Source organism: Rhinolophus sinicus, linkage group LG05 (genome assembly GCF_036562045.2).
Source record: "Rhinolophus sinicus isolate RSC01 linkage group LG05, ASM3656204v1, whole genome shotgun sequence".
In the NCBI taxonomy this organism is placed as follows: Eukaryota; Metazoa; Chordata; class Mammalia; order Chiroptera; family Rhinolophidae; genus Rhinolophus; species Rhinolophus sinicus.
In genome coordinates this window covers 163,914,822-163,933,783 of record NC_133755.1, presented here as the reverse complement: position 1 = coordinate 163,933,783, position 18,962 = coordinate 163,914,822, and the positions used below count along the sequence as shown (strand labels likewise).

The 18,962-nt window shown below is 33.8% G+C and overlaps 1 protein-coding gene across 7 annotated transcripts in view; it reads right to left on the bottom strand.

Moving 5' to 3' along the window:
- The window catches only part of ADGRG6 (adhesion G protein-coupled receptor G6), a 134,131-nt gene that overhangs the window by 49,788 nt on the left and 65,381 nt on the right, over window positions 1-18,962 (bottom strand). For 4 of the 7 annotated variants that reach the window (XM_019756631.2, XM_019756636.2, XM_019756632.2 and 1 more), the window contains exons 3-6: window positions 18,250-18,591; window positions 15,305-15,928; window positions 7,451-7,519; window positions 5,118-5,201 (exon numbers count right to left, since the gene is read on the bottom strand). In XM_019756631.2, the coding sequence (XP_019612190.2) occupies window positions 5,118-5,201; window positions 7,451-7,519; window positions 15,305-15,928; window positions 18,250-18,591 (1,119 nt within the window). The remainder of the gene's footprint in view (window positions 1-5,117; window positions 5,202-7,450; window positions 7,520-15,304; window positions 15,929-18,249; window positions 18,592-18,962) is intronic. The other 3 variants (XM_019756637.2, XM_019756635.2, XM_074333641.1) reach the window with 1 other exon arrangement.

The following is an 18,962-nucleotide window of genomic DNA, read 5'->3' as shown; positions in this document are numbered from 1 at the left end:
GCCCTCAAGCCCTTATTCTCCCTTTCTCTTCCTCTCCCCAATAAAGCATTTACTTCTAAATCATTGATTTGGATGTCAACAGATTTTTCATCAAAATTCCATAGAAGTAGTCAGTTGTCCAAAGTTAGATGGGGGAAAAATAATTATTTATAGACAGAATTTTGATTGTATGAATTTGCTTTAAAAAAGAAAACATTATGTCAGAAGATTCTGCTTTTTTCTTTTGGTAATAATATTCAAACATATATATCTCTCTATATATATATCTATATCTATACCTATAGATATATACCTCTATCTATCTATCTATCTATCTATCTATCTATCTATCTATCTATCATCTATCTATCTATCTATGATTAATCTCACCAGCCAGGATTTGCTAAATCTCTCTAGGTGTTTATTAATGGGCACCTTACTACAAGTAGCTAATGAAAGACAGACACTTTTAAAATATGGTAGGTTATATATAGAAAAAACAAATTTCTGAATCTCCATTATTGTCAGTCATCTTTATTCAGGCTTTTGTTTTGGTAAGTCTTATGTGAAATATGCACAGAAAATATAAACATATACCTTTAAACAATAATGGGGAATGGATTTACTGAAGATTTTTGGAGAGAAATTACAAAAAAAGTATGCCTATGGAAACTCCCAAATCTACCAAAATGCAAATTCCAGTTCAACTACTATGGAAACGCTTTCCCAGTATATAGGTCAGAATCATGCTAAAAAAAAAAAAAAAAAATTGCTACTCCTGGATGTAATATAAAAATATGAAACTGCTCCAAGTACAGTGAGCTTAATTTATGCAGACTGGGTTATTTCAGCTTCTAAAACTCTTCAGGTATTTAATGATCTTTAATTTGTTTCTTTAAAAAATATGTTCTGAATGAAAAATATTTAGAGAAATATATTTAAAACAAATGATAATAATCCAGACAAAAAAAGTTTTTACACTCTAGATCTCATCATATCAAATCATGGACATTCAGAATGATTGAGAGGAAATTCAAATTGCAGAGGTCTAAAATTCTACCTTTATTTCAGGATTCTGAGGATATTCTGTGAATGTTCACTTGATGCCAGCAAAGTAACTGAAAAGCTACCACTAGATGGAGACCTAAGGCATTTTTGTTAAAAGAGTATTATTCTTTCCCTCTCAGGAAAATACTGCACAATACTAAAAAGTCAGTATTTTTAATAACATTTCTGAAATTTTATGAAAGCATAAAATATTTAAGATATTTTTAAAATTTTAAATATTTCCTTTTTTTGTTCAATTCACTGTTTTTATAAATAAGAAAGACATCCTATATCAGAGGCAGCCTAAACCAATTTATAAATATAGTACTCTCCTTAGAGTTATATTGCTTAAAGCAAATAAAATACGTGAATATACCAAACAACCTAGCAACTTGTGTTACAGATTCTCTTGTAACACAAGAGAATCTCTTGTGCTATGGATCATTATCAAGTAGTCTTTCCTCAGAAGTCTTGGAATAAGATATTTACGTACTTTGCCAAAAACTACTCCATGGAGGCTACTTGTATGTCTTTAAATTTTTTTAATAATGTAGTCAACAAGTAATCATGAGAAATGTCCAAGAGTGAATTGTCAAAGGAAAATAAAATGTCCACTGAAGAGTTGGTGAAAAGGGTTTTGAATTGCAGCAAAATAATTGGTTTAAGCATTGCCAGTGCAGAAAATGCATAATTAAGACACATTGATGCAGGCTTTTCCATGTCATCCTTGCAGTCAAGTTGTCTTCTCCTATAAATGTGACAACTCCCAAAGTGTCTCAATAGAAAGGCTATTCACAAATCTTCACATATTCCAGAGACTTCAAAAGATTTATGTACTGTACTGCTAATAGCATCTAGGCCAAAAAAATTCATGATAGACATTTCTTTGGAAAAAAAATTATTTATGACTATATCCATTCTACAATTAGATAATTCTTCCAGCCATGAAGAGCTTCAAAGTAGAAATTATTGCTTGCTTCTACAGATGTGCTATTAAAACACTATTCCTGTCTGGAGGTCTTTCTGCAGTTAATTTTTCCTTTTAGTCTTCCGAACATTCTTTTCAGAGTTTCTGGGAAGATACCGAAAAGGTACTACTTCATTTACTCTCTATTCTATGCTGTGAAATATAGATAAAAAAAGGTAGATTTAAATATATATATTTGAAAAGATAGGTGTTAGAATATAAAGTAAATGTTATTTTAGATTCAAGATTATTTCTTTGAACTAGTGGTAATTATGATATAACAGTGGCATTTGTGACTGGAGGCCTGATTATCCTACACATATAATTTCTTTAGAATAGCTGGAATATTAAACCTAGATTGATTTTTGGAGCCACACAAATAGCCTGATAGGGAATTTCTTACTTAAGTAGTTTAATGTATGTGAGAAACTAGAAGCAATGTTATAATTTGCAATTACAAACTAGATTTTTAGAACAATTAGGGCTAGTGGAGTTAGTTCCTTACTTGGGTTGCTGACTTTATAAAAGTTTAACATTCGGTAGCACTACAGTGATGCTTTAATCATAGAAAATGGACATAATGATTAGTTCAAGAGCTTTTCTTGGGAATGTAATGGAAACGGCACAATGGTTATTTGTGGGAATACCTAGATTATCCACTATTTCCTGAAACATCTGTGCAAAGTAGCTTCGAAGATAAGAGTTTTCTCAGTATAAAATATGAGGTATCAGATAAAAGTCCTATTGAAAATAACAACAAAAACTTTACATAGAAAAAGAGAAACATTTCACAAAAGCACATTTTATTGATATGTTGAAGAAATATACTTGATTATCAAACAATTTCAATCCCTCTCCCCTCATTACTGATGAAGTCAGTAAAACTCTGACAGTCCAGATTTTAAAAAAACTGGATAAGGTGGAAAACAGATTTGATAGATGTGTCTATCTTTCTTATAGTGAACAAAATAGATTCTCTAATATATCAGATCATACGCCTGAGAATGTTTTCTATATCAGTTTCCCAAGGCATAATAAGAGAAGTGTATCTGAAGTTGTTGACAGTATGTGAATGATCTTAGCTAGTCCAGGACATTACACTAAATCCCATTTATTCACAAGGTGAACAGGTAGTTCTCCTTTCAATTATTAGAAATTTGACTATATCAAAGAAAAAATGTTATTTAGACTATAGTCTGTCTCTAACACTTTGTTATTTTTCCTTTTAAAAAGATAATGAAAGCTTCAGTCACTGAGATGGGAGAAAACAGTAGGATATGGGGGAATTCAGTAACATTGTTTTTATTATATTTATTTTCACTTTTCACTTCTATTTTAAAACAAGTAGTAGTGCTTTCATTTTACAATAGTGATATCAATTTTCCCATGCAAATAAAAATATTTAACCAAAAAAAAGAGTCAATTTAGAAAAAAAAACCTGTTACATAAATAGTAGAGGTGGTTCAATGATATTTAAAAATGGTACATGAATTTGAGTATACAACTTTGAGAATATTTTTACATGATAACTTTCTAATATTTTGAAATATTTTTAAATGCTAGGTTTATATTTTTATCAAGAATCATCTAAATTAGGTTTTTTTTCTTTAATGTGGCCAAGTCAAACCATTTCAACTGATTCTAACATTTGCTTGCTTTGTTGAAACTCCAGTGGAGGCTATGACGCAGAGAAAGATGGACTAAACAAGGCTCTCTTCAAGAATGTCAGAAATGACATGATTGAGTGAATATAGCTCTGCTCCACCAAGTCAAGAACTCTGAAGCATCATATAAATGTTCTTGGGCAGTAGAGGATGTGCCAGTCCTGGAGGGAGAATGCCACAGAGGCTCTTTGTATGTTCATACAAAGAGCGAAATACTTAGTTAGAATTATAATATTCCCATCTACTGGCTGGAATCCATGTGAAATATGCACTGGAAACTTCAGCTGCTGTTGCTTTCTTGGGGTTTGCTGGAATTCTTGCTCCATCATAAATCTCCTTGGTGTAACTACCAGAATAACCATAAACACTTCCCTGAATCGATGTCTTTATAACGCTAATGAAATTTATATCTACGTTTCATGTAAAATATTCCATACTTCCAATTTAAATGTTCTTACAGAGGAAGTTGATGTAACCCCCAAAGCCAAAAGAAAAAGTGAACTATGTGGGTTTCCTTTCTCTGAATTTTGGTCCCTGGTGACATACTACAGATGTCTTGGCCTCATCAGTTAAAAAACTGGGGTTGAGAAAATTCCTTTGTTTCTAATATCTCACATTTGAGAATATTACTGTATTTAAGGCAATGGTGTGGTCACCTGACTGGAATTTCTCTTTTTCAGAAAAAACTGAAATCACTTACTCTGAATTACCAAAAGCCTAGGTATGTGGTCCATACAGGCAACAGATTAAATAATAACTCAATTCACCTGGAATTTCCACTGCTCATGTCTTATCTTATATAACTGCTATATTTGTAAATTACAAATAATATAAATAGAAAAGTATATATGAAGGAAAAAAGCAAGAAGTATTGGCAGTTACTTGAAGTATAAATCAATCAAAAATCGATTTATGGGTGATTTAGTTAATAGACAATCACATTCTAACCATTATTCTTCAACAAATAAAAACAGAGAGCAAAGTATTGTCATATAAATGGATTTAAATGTCACAAATATTTGAACATAAAGTTGGCTTTAGTGAAAAATTAAATTACTAAAATTATTTCATTTTTTGAAACTATAAAATCCTTTAAAAACTAGTTTTCTCAAGAGAATAATCTGACAAAATACCATGAATAATTTTTTTTCTCAGATCTCTAGCAAAATGCAAATTAATTCCATGTAATGAAATGCCTTTCTCATAAAAGTGCCTTTGAAAGGAATTTTAGGTAAAAGTACAGAAGAGTGGTGCTGGAAATGAACTCATTCCACTGGTCATTAAAATGGGGGGAACTCAAGAGGATCCAGTGATAATTATTTATTTTATTAGTCTTGCAAATGCACCAATTGATTCCAATAACAGAAACTTTGTTCGAACATTAGCTATCTCCACCCTTAGAATACAATTCTTTTGTCATGTCTGACACACTACAAACAGAAAAGGTAATAATTTCTTACCATTGCTTTGTTTATCGATTCTGTTAGTAACAGGCAGGTTAGTGGTGACAGTGGGTGGTGTAGTACTAGGAGAGCTTACAGTAGCTGGTAATAAAGATGAGAAAGACGTAATTTTGCAAGGAGCACATGACAGTTAATATGGATGAGCAACCTACAATTAATTCATGACCGTCTACAGCGGAGGAATGGAAACCATTTCTTGCCACTAAATAGACTCTAAGGTTATAATGCATATGATAAAGCAATGCTTTCTATGGCACATCAAGAATTAGTGCAGATGGACTTTGGTACCATATTGCAAGAGTCTGGAACTGGCACAAAGGGAACGGAGAAAGAACATTTGGATTCTAGACCTAGGTCTGCCATTAACAGGCTAATGATCACACTGCGGATGACTAAACCTTTCTAGAACTCAGTTTCCTGTTTGTAAAAATAAAAGTTTAGAGAAGGAGTCTACACAGCTCCTATCAGCTTGAAAATTATTGAAACTAAGTCAGCCTCCCTAATACACTGAGAATAGAGAAATAAAATATCAGAGGAAAATGTATTTCTCCTTGAGGAGATAAATGTAAAGTAAAACAAAAGAGAGTAAAATATATAGATTAAATCAACCATTTACAGATCCCAGTACTTTACTAAACTTTGATGGACAAAATGGATTTCATAAGGGGAAGCCTTATGGGGGAGACATTTTCAAAGCATTATGTCATACATATGCTTCTGATTCTATTAATATTGTAACTCTCAAGGATTAAACCCTTATGTAATGCTTCAGTATCTTTCTCAGGGATTCTAGAAGAACTGTAAAGTAAAATAACTATACGCATAATTTTCCTCTAGTTTATCTTAGGAGCACATTTGTATTAAATGTACATTCAGAGGTACAATAACCATTTATGTCTCAATTTTTAAAAAATTATCTAAACTTAAAACATTTAAGTGGTAACACAAAGAATTGCCGTCTAAAGGCTTTCTAGAAAATAATGAATTCTTTAATTCAAAATATGCATCCTTAATTTAAAATATGTTCCATTCCAAAGTAATAAATAATACTTAAGAATGGGGAATTTTTTTTTGAAATCTTTATTTTTTTAATTATGATCAATCAATTACATTTATCTTAATGCAAAAATGCATCGATGAACAGAGAAACGATTTTTGGTCATATAGGACATAGGAGGGGGAAAAATAGCTGGGCATCTTGTCATTTAACCCAAGGAATCAGTACTATAGGTATGTCAGATTAAAATAAATAAGTAAGTAAATAAATACATAAATAAATATTTTTTAAAAGACCTTTAGATCTTGAACCAGGTAAAATTAAGTTTTTTTCTACGTTATTTACTTATTTTAAAACTACACCGAGTTGATAGAAAAAATTACTTAATAATATTTTCATAGGGTATTCATTGATAATAATATCAAGAATAATGTCTCAGAAAGGAAACAAAGATAATAATGAATTATACCCCTACTGGAAGCACTGAAGAGACCTTCAGTTTCTATTCATTTAGTCTTACTTCCAACCCCTGTCATTTTCATGCTCTGTTCCTCCTAATAAGAGATCCAGCTTTTACAAAAGGCACGGTCATGATTCTTAATATGATATATAGAATATACTACTTCATAAAGAAGCATTTAATAGAATAAATGGATGAAAATGGGTCATGGGTAATTAGGAGGAGCAACGATAAAATTAAAGCAAAATATTGGTATTATTATTTTAAAACTTATGGGATTTTAATTATGTATTATTTAGCATGCAACTGTTTAGTACATAATACATAATTAGAATACTGATCATAACATAGTCATTATGCATTACAATGATTAATAAAATTATATTAATATTAGTTTACTATAACTATTTTTATGTTAATATATAAGCTATATTGCACATCATATTGCCTCATGGCCTTGTCTTGAGCTTCAGTGAATATTCGACTTAAGTTTTCCCCTTGTTTTTTGGACAGGAATACTTTTTCAAAACATTGAATGATTATATTTATACAGGACCTTTGCAGATATTCTTGAGAAGAAATATAGGGAAAAAAATGAAATCAACCCTTGGTTAATAGCATATAATCATTCACATTTAAAAATCTTAGTGCTTTATGGAAATGCAGTCATCCAGTTCGTGAATGCATTCTTTCTCCACACTGTACGTACTGCGCACCCACACAACTAAATCACATCCAGAAATTCTTCTGTTTGGCTGGTTTCTGGCTTCCCAAGAGAAAAATCAAGATAAAAATCAAAACAATGACAACCGCATTATCCAAAATAACAAGGAACAAACAGAGAGACTTCAGAAGACGACGCTGGCTCCCTACCTTGGCAGAGGGTCCCCAAATCGGCACAGTTGGCCAGTTCTGCTGCTGGGAGTGGGATCAGGTAGGAACCTTGATCAACACAGAAGATTATACTAGTTTGACTTATGATTTAATATTACCCAGAAAAAAAATAATCAAGAATCATATGGCTGGTATAATAGAAGCAGCTCTAGAAGAGTCCACCAGTAATACTCCAACATCAAGTAATTCTCTTAAAGTCTTTGTGTCAATTTTTGCATATGTGAAATCAACTTGTTGACATATCCCTAAAAATCTTTAACTCAGTTTATTGGCCATCCACACACGAAACGGAAAGTCTGTGTAAAAAGTTCTGGGCCTTTTCACATAATAAATTATATGGCTTTGGTGGAAATTCATACAAATGAAATAATATAAACATCAAAGATAAGTTTCAAAGATGAACCTGGATATTAACACTCATAAAATACCTATATTCAGTTCCTAGGCACTAGCATACACTACTTGCAATTCCGGAAATATGATGTTTCCATGACTTTAAGGTGGCCTCTGTGTCTATTTATTTCTAGGTTTAACTGACTCATCCTCATTAAAAAACAAGTTTTGAGCTGATTTTCTAATAGGAGTAGTGGATTTTCTCTGTTGCACTAAATCTCTGACAATTCAGACTTTTACGAGCAGGTTGAGGCTGGGGAAGATGGGTCAACTTACCTCAGAGTATACTACACTATGAATAAAGACAGGAGAATAAATAAACACACACTCGTAAATACATAGACTCAATTTTAAAAGGACATTTCTGCAATAGTGATTCCATGCTAATGTTTAAACATTTCCCAAACTTTCCTGTGGGACTAGGATGCGAAGGTAGAACAGGTACATCAGCTAACAAAACACGCCTAGGTAAATGGGGCGCATAAGCAGGAAGCATCCCCAGCTTAACAGCATTTCGGGAGTCATGGTTTCTTCATTACTGATTGCCTCCAGCACCTGGCCCAGGGAAGAAATCACATTAACTCAGAAAGACTCAACCCTACGGGCAAGTCTGGGATGTTAACTGGCAAGAAGCTCTCATTACAGACCTTTACATGTTCATGCAATAAAAATTTATTGATTGTTTATAGTGTTATGAGGCACAGAGGCTGGGATAATACTTTAAGACAATGGCTCTGCTTTCAGAGAAGCACAAACGGGAGATGGCTTCACAGTTCTCAGAGTGATGGGAGAGCTTAGCAACCCAAAGAAGGACGTGACCAGCAGCTTGGCGTGAAGGGAAAAGAGTGTGATCCATTACAAAGAAGAGTTATAACAAATATGAGGTGTCACTTGAGATGGATATTTCTAAAAGACAGAATTACTGAAACACATACCTAAAGGCAGGGAAAATACCTGGGAACCCAAACGACATGGCATTACTGGAGTAGGGTTATTTGTAGAAAATCAGTAGGAATGATCAGATACATAGGTAATGGATAGCATTGTGGAGGGCCTTGTAGAATGTAGGCAGTGTGAGTGCAGGGACTCTGTGTCTTTCTAACAATGGTGTATCCCACACACATAGTAGGTGGGAGCTAAGCGTTATTGAGTAAATTATTGAATGCATTATGAATGACTGCTCACATTTTGAACTCTTTCTTAAAGGAAATGGGGGAAAATGAAGGGCAACTAGGTAAGAAAATAAGATGTATATTTGCAAACACTTTTGAGGCTCCATAACCAACTAAAAGAGGGGAGATCCAAGAAGCATGAATAATATTAATAATTCAAATGTGGTATCGTGAGCACAAGGAGGATGGACAGAAAGAGATGGATACAAGACATTTGAAAACAGAATGTATAGGATTCAGTGACTTATTGGAGAACTAGCAAAGAATGGGAAAAATGGAAGACTTTTTTTCTGGTTTCCAACTTGAGAAATTGGTACGTAATGATCTCATAAAAGGAGAAAGGAAATACTGGAAGAAGAGCAAACATAGGCAGGGTGGGCTAACCGTTAAGTCTGGTGATAGAAACTCAGGTGCCCGAGAGACAGCTGGATACATGGCAGGTATACCTGATTTCATAAGAGGTCTAGCCAGGAAACACTTAACAGAAGCTTAGATGTGTCCGGGATCACTGGAGCTAGAGTGTAGATTTGAAAAGAGAACAGGATGGAACCATAGCTATTCCTATATTTAAAAAGAGCTATAGATTTGAGAAGGTAACAATAGATCCTGTAGAAGGTGGTTTTAAGTGAAGAATTCAAGTGAAGAAAATGTCATGCAGGGTGTGACAATATGAAGTATACCAGGAAGGTCAAGAATGATAAAGACTAAGAAGACCTTTAACTTTGCATTTCAATTTTGGTAGTAGCGCTACAGAAATTAATTTCAGGAGCGTGGGAATGATGAACTCTGGACTGCCAACATTTGATTGAGGGGTGAATGAGAAAAGAGGAAGCTTGGCTATGAAAGGAAGTAGAGACAGGGAGGGGGAGCTTTAAAGATTCAAAACTTAGGCAAGTGTACTGTGGATAAAAGCAGTTGAGCAAGCAGAAGTTTCAGGTCTGCTTCAGACAGAATTGAGGTAGAATTTTATCTTGCAAGTTTTCTGCCCATTACTCTTTCCCATCACGTTTAACATGCTCTCCCTTCTCCTTCAGGTACTCTGTTTTAGTAAAGAACTTCTAAAAATTAAAAAGCTTTTAAAACTTAAAATGACTGAGGACATCTCTGCCACTGGAGCATGCAAGAAAGGAGACCCTTGGATGGAGTTCCTGTGCTTCTCAAATTACACACAATGTTGGCAATGAAAGCCTCCTTAGGCCACTTCTGGCACTGATACAGTATCTCTGGAAGACAAAGGGAGATAAGGGGATATTGTGGGAAAGAACTTTCAAGGCTAACTACATTTCCATTGCAGTATATTAAAGAGCTTAGAGGTGGGAAGAAAGAAAGAAAATCAGAAGAGTTATGATTTACAGTAAGATATTTGATAATTTTCTTTAACATTTTATCAGTATCATTGTACAGTAACACATATAAATTTCAATTTGTGACACTGTAATGGGAAATGGTAAGATGTACTTCTAAATATCAATTGTTCCTTCTTGGGCACTTTAAGTTTAGCAAATTGTCACTGCTTTATAAATACTCAATAATCACTCTCTTATGATGATTCAATATAGTAATAGAACTTAACTTTGATGATTATTTTGGTTAAAATGGTATAAATACAAGTGACGAGCCTTATTTAGATGTAAATTATATTGATAAATAAAATCTTACATTACGAAGATACCAAATTATATAAATACATGAAATATAAAAAGTGTACACACATTTTTATTTCTAACCAGTTCTATGTTCAGCACATCTACATTAAAAAGTCACTATTGCTAGTAATTTTCTGGGGTCAACAGATTTACAAAGGAAACTGTAAGGAAGAAGAGAAAATTCCCTCTCCTGGATAATGATAATATCTTCATCATCAAAGAATCGTTTTCAGAATGTGACCTATGTATGTTCACTGATTTTTGTAGATACCACAAAGGTGTTTAAAGGTATTTACTTAATACTAGCTGCTAAATTTAGAGCCAAGTTTCCTTGAAAAAAAAATGTAATCACTGAAAATGAGCAGTTGATGAAAAGCTGTAAAGCTGTTACTCTTTCTTCTCTATCTGTTCTTCCAAAATTATGCTACTGAAAGTCATGATTTATTTACACAAGCTGTGGTAAAAAAGATTGATGTGTAGCCAACAACTCATCTCATACCCTACTTAATGATAATCCAAATAAGAGTGGACAGCAATAAACCCTCAGCATGAGTTATAATGGGAAAAATAATAATAATTCCTTTCAAGTCCCTCTTTGCAGCTGTACGAAAGTTGATTTTTACAATTTTCCATAAATAAATATATTTAAAACAAAATTATTTCTGAAAGCCATTTATGCTCATAAAGAGTTTAAGCATCTCCAAATAATAAAGTCCTTTGTAAAGATAGAGTGATTTTATCTTTATTTTATTATTTAAAAGTAATTTAGTAATCTAAAAATTCTACACTCAGTAATTTGTTAGGGATGAAAGGAAGGAGTCAATAGTGAATCAAGAGTTTTATAACCATGAAGGACAGAACTATAACAACTGAAAATGAAAAGGTAGGAATCCAAGAGTTGATGAAGCCTGAGTAATTAAGAACAAAGTTTTGGAAATGAAAAGAAAAGCTGGTACAAATCCAAACATTTCTAGAAAAGAGTAACAACAAAGTTGGGTACTTATTAATTGTGTCTTATCTTTATAACCACAGGGGCTAATAAATGGAAGTGCTTAATAAATGCTTGTTAAATAATGTAATGTGTTTGAACTTAGACTATTCATTGAGTTATACTGTACCACTCCTCAGGAAAGAGCAGTCAGCAGTAAAATAAATAAAACTAGTAGAGAAGGCACTGTCTGTTCTTTGTGAAAACTGATGGACATTAGCCAGTATCTAAACTTGAATCATAACACAAGCAAGTACTTTCACCTATAATTACAGAGTAGGCTAGGGAAATTGTCTATCCATGGAGGCTATAAAACTGAGTATGTTCAATAAAATGGTCCTAAGAAAAAGAATGATGCTAGAAAATAAAAAGAATTGCTGCTAAATAAAGCATTTCTTTCTGAAAAGGACTAACAATATTAAACATGTTTTTTTATTAACCATGATGAAAATTTCTTAAATAAGGTATACTCCCCAAATATTCTTAGAACAGTTTAGGAAAACAAAAACAAAAATCCAATTCTGAAGCTGTTGAATTCTGAAGCTGCTTTTATAAAGGCTAGTATATTGCAAATTTGAAACAAACAGCAGGATGTTTAAATGTAGTCAGTTCTGTTCTATCTTATTTTCAAATGAAAATTTACTTAGCAATAGACTTTTGGAAAATCTACTCATTTTCTATTACAAGTTGATTCTGAAATAAATGTTCATGTTTAACAGACATTGTCCAGCCAGTATAACATTAGGCATGGAATCACTATACTGATCGTTAGTTTTGGGAAAGTACTAGTACCATAAAGAGCAAGCCACGATATTCTGGGGGAGAGGGGAGAGGACAGATTAAAATGTTAATAGAGCATACTATTTTTTGATTTATTGAAGTTTTGCTTAGCTAACAAGCATAGATATAATCTGTGTCACAGGTATTTCCTGTCAGTTAATAAGTGACTTAGTTCTTCTACTCCCAAAGCTGATGATTAAGCAGCAGGAAACTCCCTCTCCCTCTCCTGTTATGACTCCTGAAACAGTCCAGGATATCTGAATCTGCGAAATGTGCATGTTTAGTGTCATCATGGAATGTCAAGACCACTATAAAAATTAAAGGAATTCAAGTACATTGACTGTGTAAGCTTGTGCCACTCCTTTCAATGAAATCATTTTGAAAACTTATAGATGACTGAACTACATAAGTATGTATCTGGTGCATTCTGGTAATCTTGAGGCTTGGGAAAGGAATTTTAAAGACTGTTAAAGACAATACAAAAACTCATGGGCACGGCTGTGTTCCAGTAAAACTTTATTTACAAAAATTGATGGCCTGCCACAGGCCCTCCTCATTTGTCAATCCCTCATCTACAGGAATTCTAAGAGAAGTTTAGGAACTCTTGTATACTACATCCCTTTCATTTCATTATATTGCAGAAAAGAAACCTTATTAATTTTGTTTAAAACAAATACCATTTAACACCCTGGAAAACTAGCATTTTCCCATAGAAGGCACTCTGGCCAGAAGAGACAGTTCCTGGACCTTCATAGTTCTCATCGAATTCTGAAGCTGCTTTTATAAAGAATTCACTGACCTACTCTAGTACTATGTCCCACTTTCTAGTCCTGCTTATTCTGAAGCACAGTCTAATTTATACTGTTTAAGAGAGCATGGCTCTAAAACCAAACTTTCTGGGTTAAATTCCTGGCTTTGTCATGTCCTAATTGACACTGATTAAATTCCTTAATCCCTTTGCGCCTCAGATTTTTCATCTGCAATATAGGGTTAATAATAAAACCCACATCAGGGGATCTATCTTGTAGAAAATGAGTTAATATGTGTGAAATGCTTAAAACAGTACCTACTATATAATATGTATTCAATTTCAGTATAAATGAAATATTAGCAATTATTAATATACCTACCCAAATCCTTTTCTTTTCCTTTCTTTTTTTTTTGTTTTTTGTTTTGGTTCTCATAATTCTCAAACATTGCCCCACAGAAAGGGAAATGTTAAATGGTCTATGTTATGATTTTTTAATAATGACTGAGGATATGGTGAGAACAGGCCCCTCAAATAAAGATTATCACCCTGAATGTAGGAAGTACATCATTGCCTTCTCCTCCTGTTCACCATCCCACACCAAACATATACACTTGATCTTCTCAAATTTCCTCTCTGAGTGAAAGACTTTTCAGGAGTCCCTGAAAATTCTCTGTGGCTAATCATACTGACTGGTGCTGGGAAACACCATTCACTCTTACAAAGTTTTGCAGTCTCCTTCTGGAACAAGGTCGTGGTTTACCCTCTTTCCAACAACCCACAAGGAAATACCTCTCAAATGACATCACTTAATAGCCTCCCAACATCTGCCGGAGCACCATGACCACATGGAGAGATGGGTTACCCACACAGAGGGGTAGGTGACAGGAGTTCCCCAGGCCGGAAGGGCAAACACAGGTTAGAAACTGGGGAGGAGGCCTCAGGTCTTCACAATGGCTCCCACTTTGTTCAGAGTGTTGAAAACGAATTTCTGATAGAATTCCCTCCAAAGTCACATACATGTTACTTTTTAATATAGGCCCCTTCTTCCCTTCATTAATGAGTTATCCCTGTGACTAAAATATAAACATTGTCAACACCTTAGATTCAGTCATATAACATTCAAAAGTGATAATGAAACTACCACTTCTTGTACTTTGATCACTTCTGTAGTAAAATAAGGACTTTGAAAATTAACTTATGTACATAGAGAATGTTTGATAGTTTATTTTAATTTTGTTACACAGAATTAGTTCCCTAAGTATTTTGCATTTAGCTACTTCCAATAATACCACATTTAAAGTTTCTCTGAGATCAACCACAAAGAGAAGAGTCTTTGAAACAAAGGACTAATGTTCATTTTCAAACAAATAGAAAAAAAGTTCAAAGAAAACAGTGATAATTCCTGATTATCAAAGATTTTCCTTATTTGGACAGTTTTGATATTTAATACTGACTGAGTAAATACTATTCTTTTAGGTGGTAGTTGTTTATTTAAATAATGTCATGGACATTTCATTCCAGGATGATAATGATCAACTTTTCACTGTATCCTCCTTGTGATTAAAAACAATAACTTACTAATTTCTTTTGTTTCAGTCTGGTGTTAACATTTCTATTTGAGACATAATTATAACTGTTGTTATCTTAGTGATAAACTGTGATATTTTATGACATAAAGAAAATTTAAAAATGGTAGGACCAAAAGCTTTGATTGAAAAAACATGGGGAAGGCAGTCTTTGTGACAAGAAGTCCACTGTCTTCCCTTAATGCTGGCATTTGGGAATAAACCTGTGTTTCTTTCAAAAAAGAAAAAAAAAGAAAGAAAAACATGGCTTGTAATCAAATGTATACTATGAACGGTTGAGCAGCTAACATTTTAAAAATTAAGAGAGCTCATTAATGACAACTATATATATGTATACGTACATACATACATACATGCATACACATACATGTAGGTATTTATTATACACACATGTATGTATAGTTTAATTATATGTATGCATATAATTAATTATACATACGTGTGTATAATTTCTTATTGACAAACATATTCATAGAACAATGCTTAAAAAAAAAGAGTTAATATGCCACAGACTTACCACAGCTTAGGTTGCTTTCAGCTTTGAGAGCTAGGGTTGGGATAGTCCAAAAGTCATTTTGCCAGTCGACCACATTCCCTTTCACATTACAGCTGAGGTTGGAGAGGATTTTGGAATTCATGGTAAAATTCCAAAGTCGAAAGTTATAAATGTCCCCTTTTAGAGAGGCAATTTCATTTTGATTGGAGCCCAACAACAATTTCCCATTCCCAGAAATAACTTTACTAATGGTAGAATCGCATGGAACTGCTTCATAGTTTCTTCTGAAATTTACACCAACAGAGCCCAAAGAATTATTCCAAACGATGCAGAGCTGCTCAAAGCTTTCTGTGAAAATGTCTTCTTTATCCTTTACAGGTAACACGCTGTTTAGTAAGCACTCTGAGCCAGAAATAGATAGAAAGTAGCCATTCTTGGCCTTTCCAAAACTGAGTAATTTTGGGAAGGATGCATTTGAGTAGGAGAAAGCCATCCATTCACTGTCTTCCTTGCCAATTTTGGTTGCTTCAAAACAGAGTGTGAAAGCGCTGAGCTCTGGAATAGAGACACTTTTTGCAACAGATACCTGGTAAACATCTAGCTTCTGGGGTAAAATGACCTTTTGATTCCTTAAGGACACAGCAACTAGGACAAAACATAATAATAGATAAAACATGTTAACTTCAGATACGGACTAATGAGAAGCAAAATGTCTGATATATCCAAACCCTCCACCACTCTACTCGTTGACTTGTGGCCCTCACTCCCCTCTTCCACTGTCCATCTACGCTCTAACACCAACGCATTTCCTTAAACCAGTAATGATAACAGCAATAAGACACCCCACTAATTTTAACTCTAATCACCTTTGAGTTACAGCCAGCTAACTTAACAAACAACAAGTATTTTTCTTACTCTATGAACAGAAAACAAACAAACATAAAACCAAAAAAAAAATAATTAAAAAACTACTAGTTTCAGGAAAGCTCTATTTATATTTAAGATTTTCAAAAATACGTTACTTTTCAAATCATTTCTAAAGATAACAACTAACCATTCTAGTTTTCCTCAACAACTACCTTTCACTCTACCCAAGCACTCCTATGGTACCCTCTCCCCTTCAGGCACCCCATGTCCTACTCATATTCTCCGTCACCAGGATACTTGAGGGACAAAGGCAATGATAATTCCATGGAGGAGAAGGAGTCTAGTGAAACAACAAACTAAATGGAATGTTAAGCTACATTTCCTTTCGTTTGGGTATTTGATCTAGGTTGTGAGGGAACAGTGGTTCAAAGGGCAGACGATGGAGCTCCCATCCCTGCTCTTCCACAGCGCTGTGTGACCTTGGACATTATTATTCTCCTTGCTCCACCCTAGTCTCTTCCTCTGCAAAGTGAAGGACAATGGCATCTATTGCACAGGTGGTTGACAGGAATTAAATAAGTTAATACCTGCACACCACTACAGCAGTGCCTGTGCCATAGTCAATACATAGCTAGTATTGATTACTAATGTAGATTACCATTATTATATGAATAATAAATTCAAAATAAAAATCCATTAGCCTAGTCCTTCTGTGACATATGTGAAATTATTAAATAATACAATGGATTTAGCCCTATGCTAATCTAATAGACATGAAACGTTTTGATTTGAGAGAGAAGGCACTCGCCTCAAAAATACTGTTTAATACTGGTTTCATAGGAATGCTGGTTTGAATATATTTCAATATACACCAAGGATAAATCTATGGTAAAAACTTCATTGAAATAGAAATATTCTACTTAAAAATCCATGATGGAATTTAATAGAATCATGTATTAGGTTGGTGCAAAAGTAATTGCAGTTTAAAAGGTTAAAAATAATTGCAAAAACCACAATTCCTTTTGCACCATCCTATATTTTATCTACTTTTTAAATATAAAGCAGTTTACAGATTTATTTACCCAAAGGGATGCTTATGCAATATGAAACCAGTATTCTGTATGTGTTGTTAAAATAATAAAGGCTAAAAGGAAATATGTCCATCAACATTTTGTTAGTGCTTTTGGCTAGGGGTAGATATACTCGTATAGATATTATAATTTCCTTCTTTTTTATTTTCAAATCCCCTATAATATCTGATCATTTTTAAAACATTATTTGAAAAATTAAAGCATGTGTGTTTCAATGACCAACACATACGCCTAATGTCAATTACAAACTAAATAACTCTGCCACCAAAAACACAATTTACAATAATGAGTCCGTCATTTTCATAGTGGTGTCTTTCTGTTTCGATTCTTTTCCTGATAGATAACATCTACTTAAGAAGCTCAGGAGAAAAAGATGTACAACTAAATCTCACAGTCTTAAAGCTTGAATACCTTAAGCAAAGACAGGTTTTAGAAAGACCTGAGTTATTTAAATGTTGTGATATGCCAGAATCTGAGAAATACATTTAATAAAAATGTATTTCCTTTCCTTCAATTGGCCATTTTCAAGAGGCTTTCCTCAGCTCATGTTGTCTATTAGCTTAAGTTATAAATATCTCTTTTTAAATTTTAATGTATGCTAATTTTCTATATTTGTCTCCTAGCATAATTCCTTAAAAGGGCAACATGTTAAAAGCCTAAAATAAAATGATTCTAAATAGGAATGTTTTAAATGTTCAGTGGAGAGATGTTACATTTCCAGATTTTAATTATTAGCTGTGGAATATCTAGTGTCTTCCAAGCAGCCTCTAAATGTTCTGCATATAAACAATATAAAAGAATCCAGCTCTACTGTAACCAGATTTTGGATCTGGTAACTATATATTGCTAATGAGAATACTCAGAGAATATTAACAGCATCTTGCCCTTAAATTCTAATCCTAATCATTCACATTCACTTAAAAGAGCGTAACTGTCTTCTGGTCTTGTGTTTATTGTAGAACATGTTAAATGAAAGCAGAAGGCTGGCACCGCCTTTGGTTTACATACCTCTGATGTAGCTGGCATTGAAACCTTTCTTCTGGATGCTAAAGTCACTGGAAAAGGACACATGCATCTCATTCGCACTTGAGTTAAATGATAGGCCTTTAGCAGTTGCTCCGCAAAATTTAGTCTGGCTCTCTCCATTATCAAGGGATAACGAGTCATAAATGCAATTGGGAGCTTCTTCAATGTCGAAGTCATTAAACGTTATCTGAATGATGTAGCCAGTAGGGGCTCGGAGGGTCCACATGCAAGCCTGGCTGTTAGGGTAGTCGTTAGGGTAGCACGGAGAAGTAAAGATCCCAGAAGGGTTGGATAGGACAACCCTGCAGTTGGCACATCCCCACACTGTTGGCAAGACCAAAGAGAGACAGAGAAAAGGACTGGGATCAGAGGCATACAACAATCCAAGAATACCACATACTGGGGACAAACAGTAAACATTGTTAAATATCAACACATATTCATGAAAATTAAAAGACAAACAAAACCATCTCAAGGAAAAAGAAGTACCAATAAAGCAACAAAAAGTAAAAGAAAAATACAAAATTTTAATGCAATAATTCTTAAACTGGGGGAGGAGGGGTCATATACTCTGAGAATCTGATGAAAGTTATGGAAACTTTCTCCAGTAAAAATCATGGGAGCCACTACACTAGCACACAATTTTAGGGAATACACGAGGCCTCAGGAGGCAACAACAGATTTCACAAAGGTTC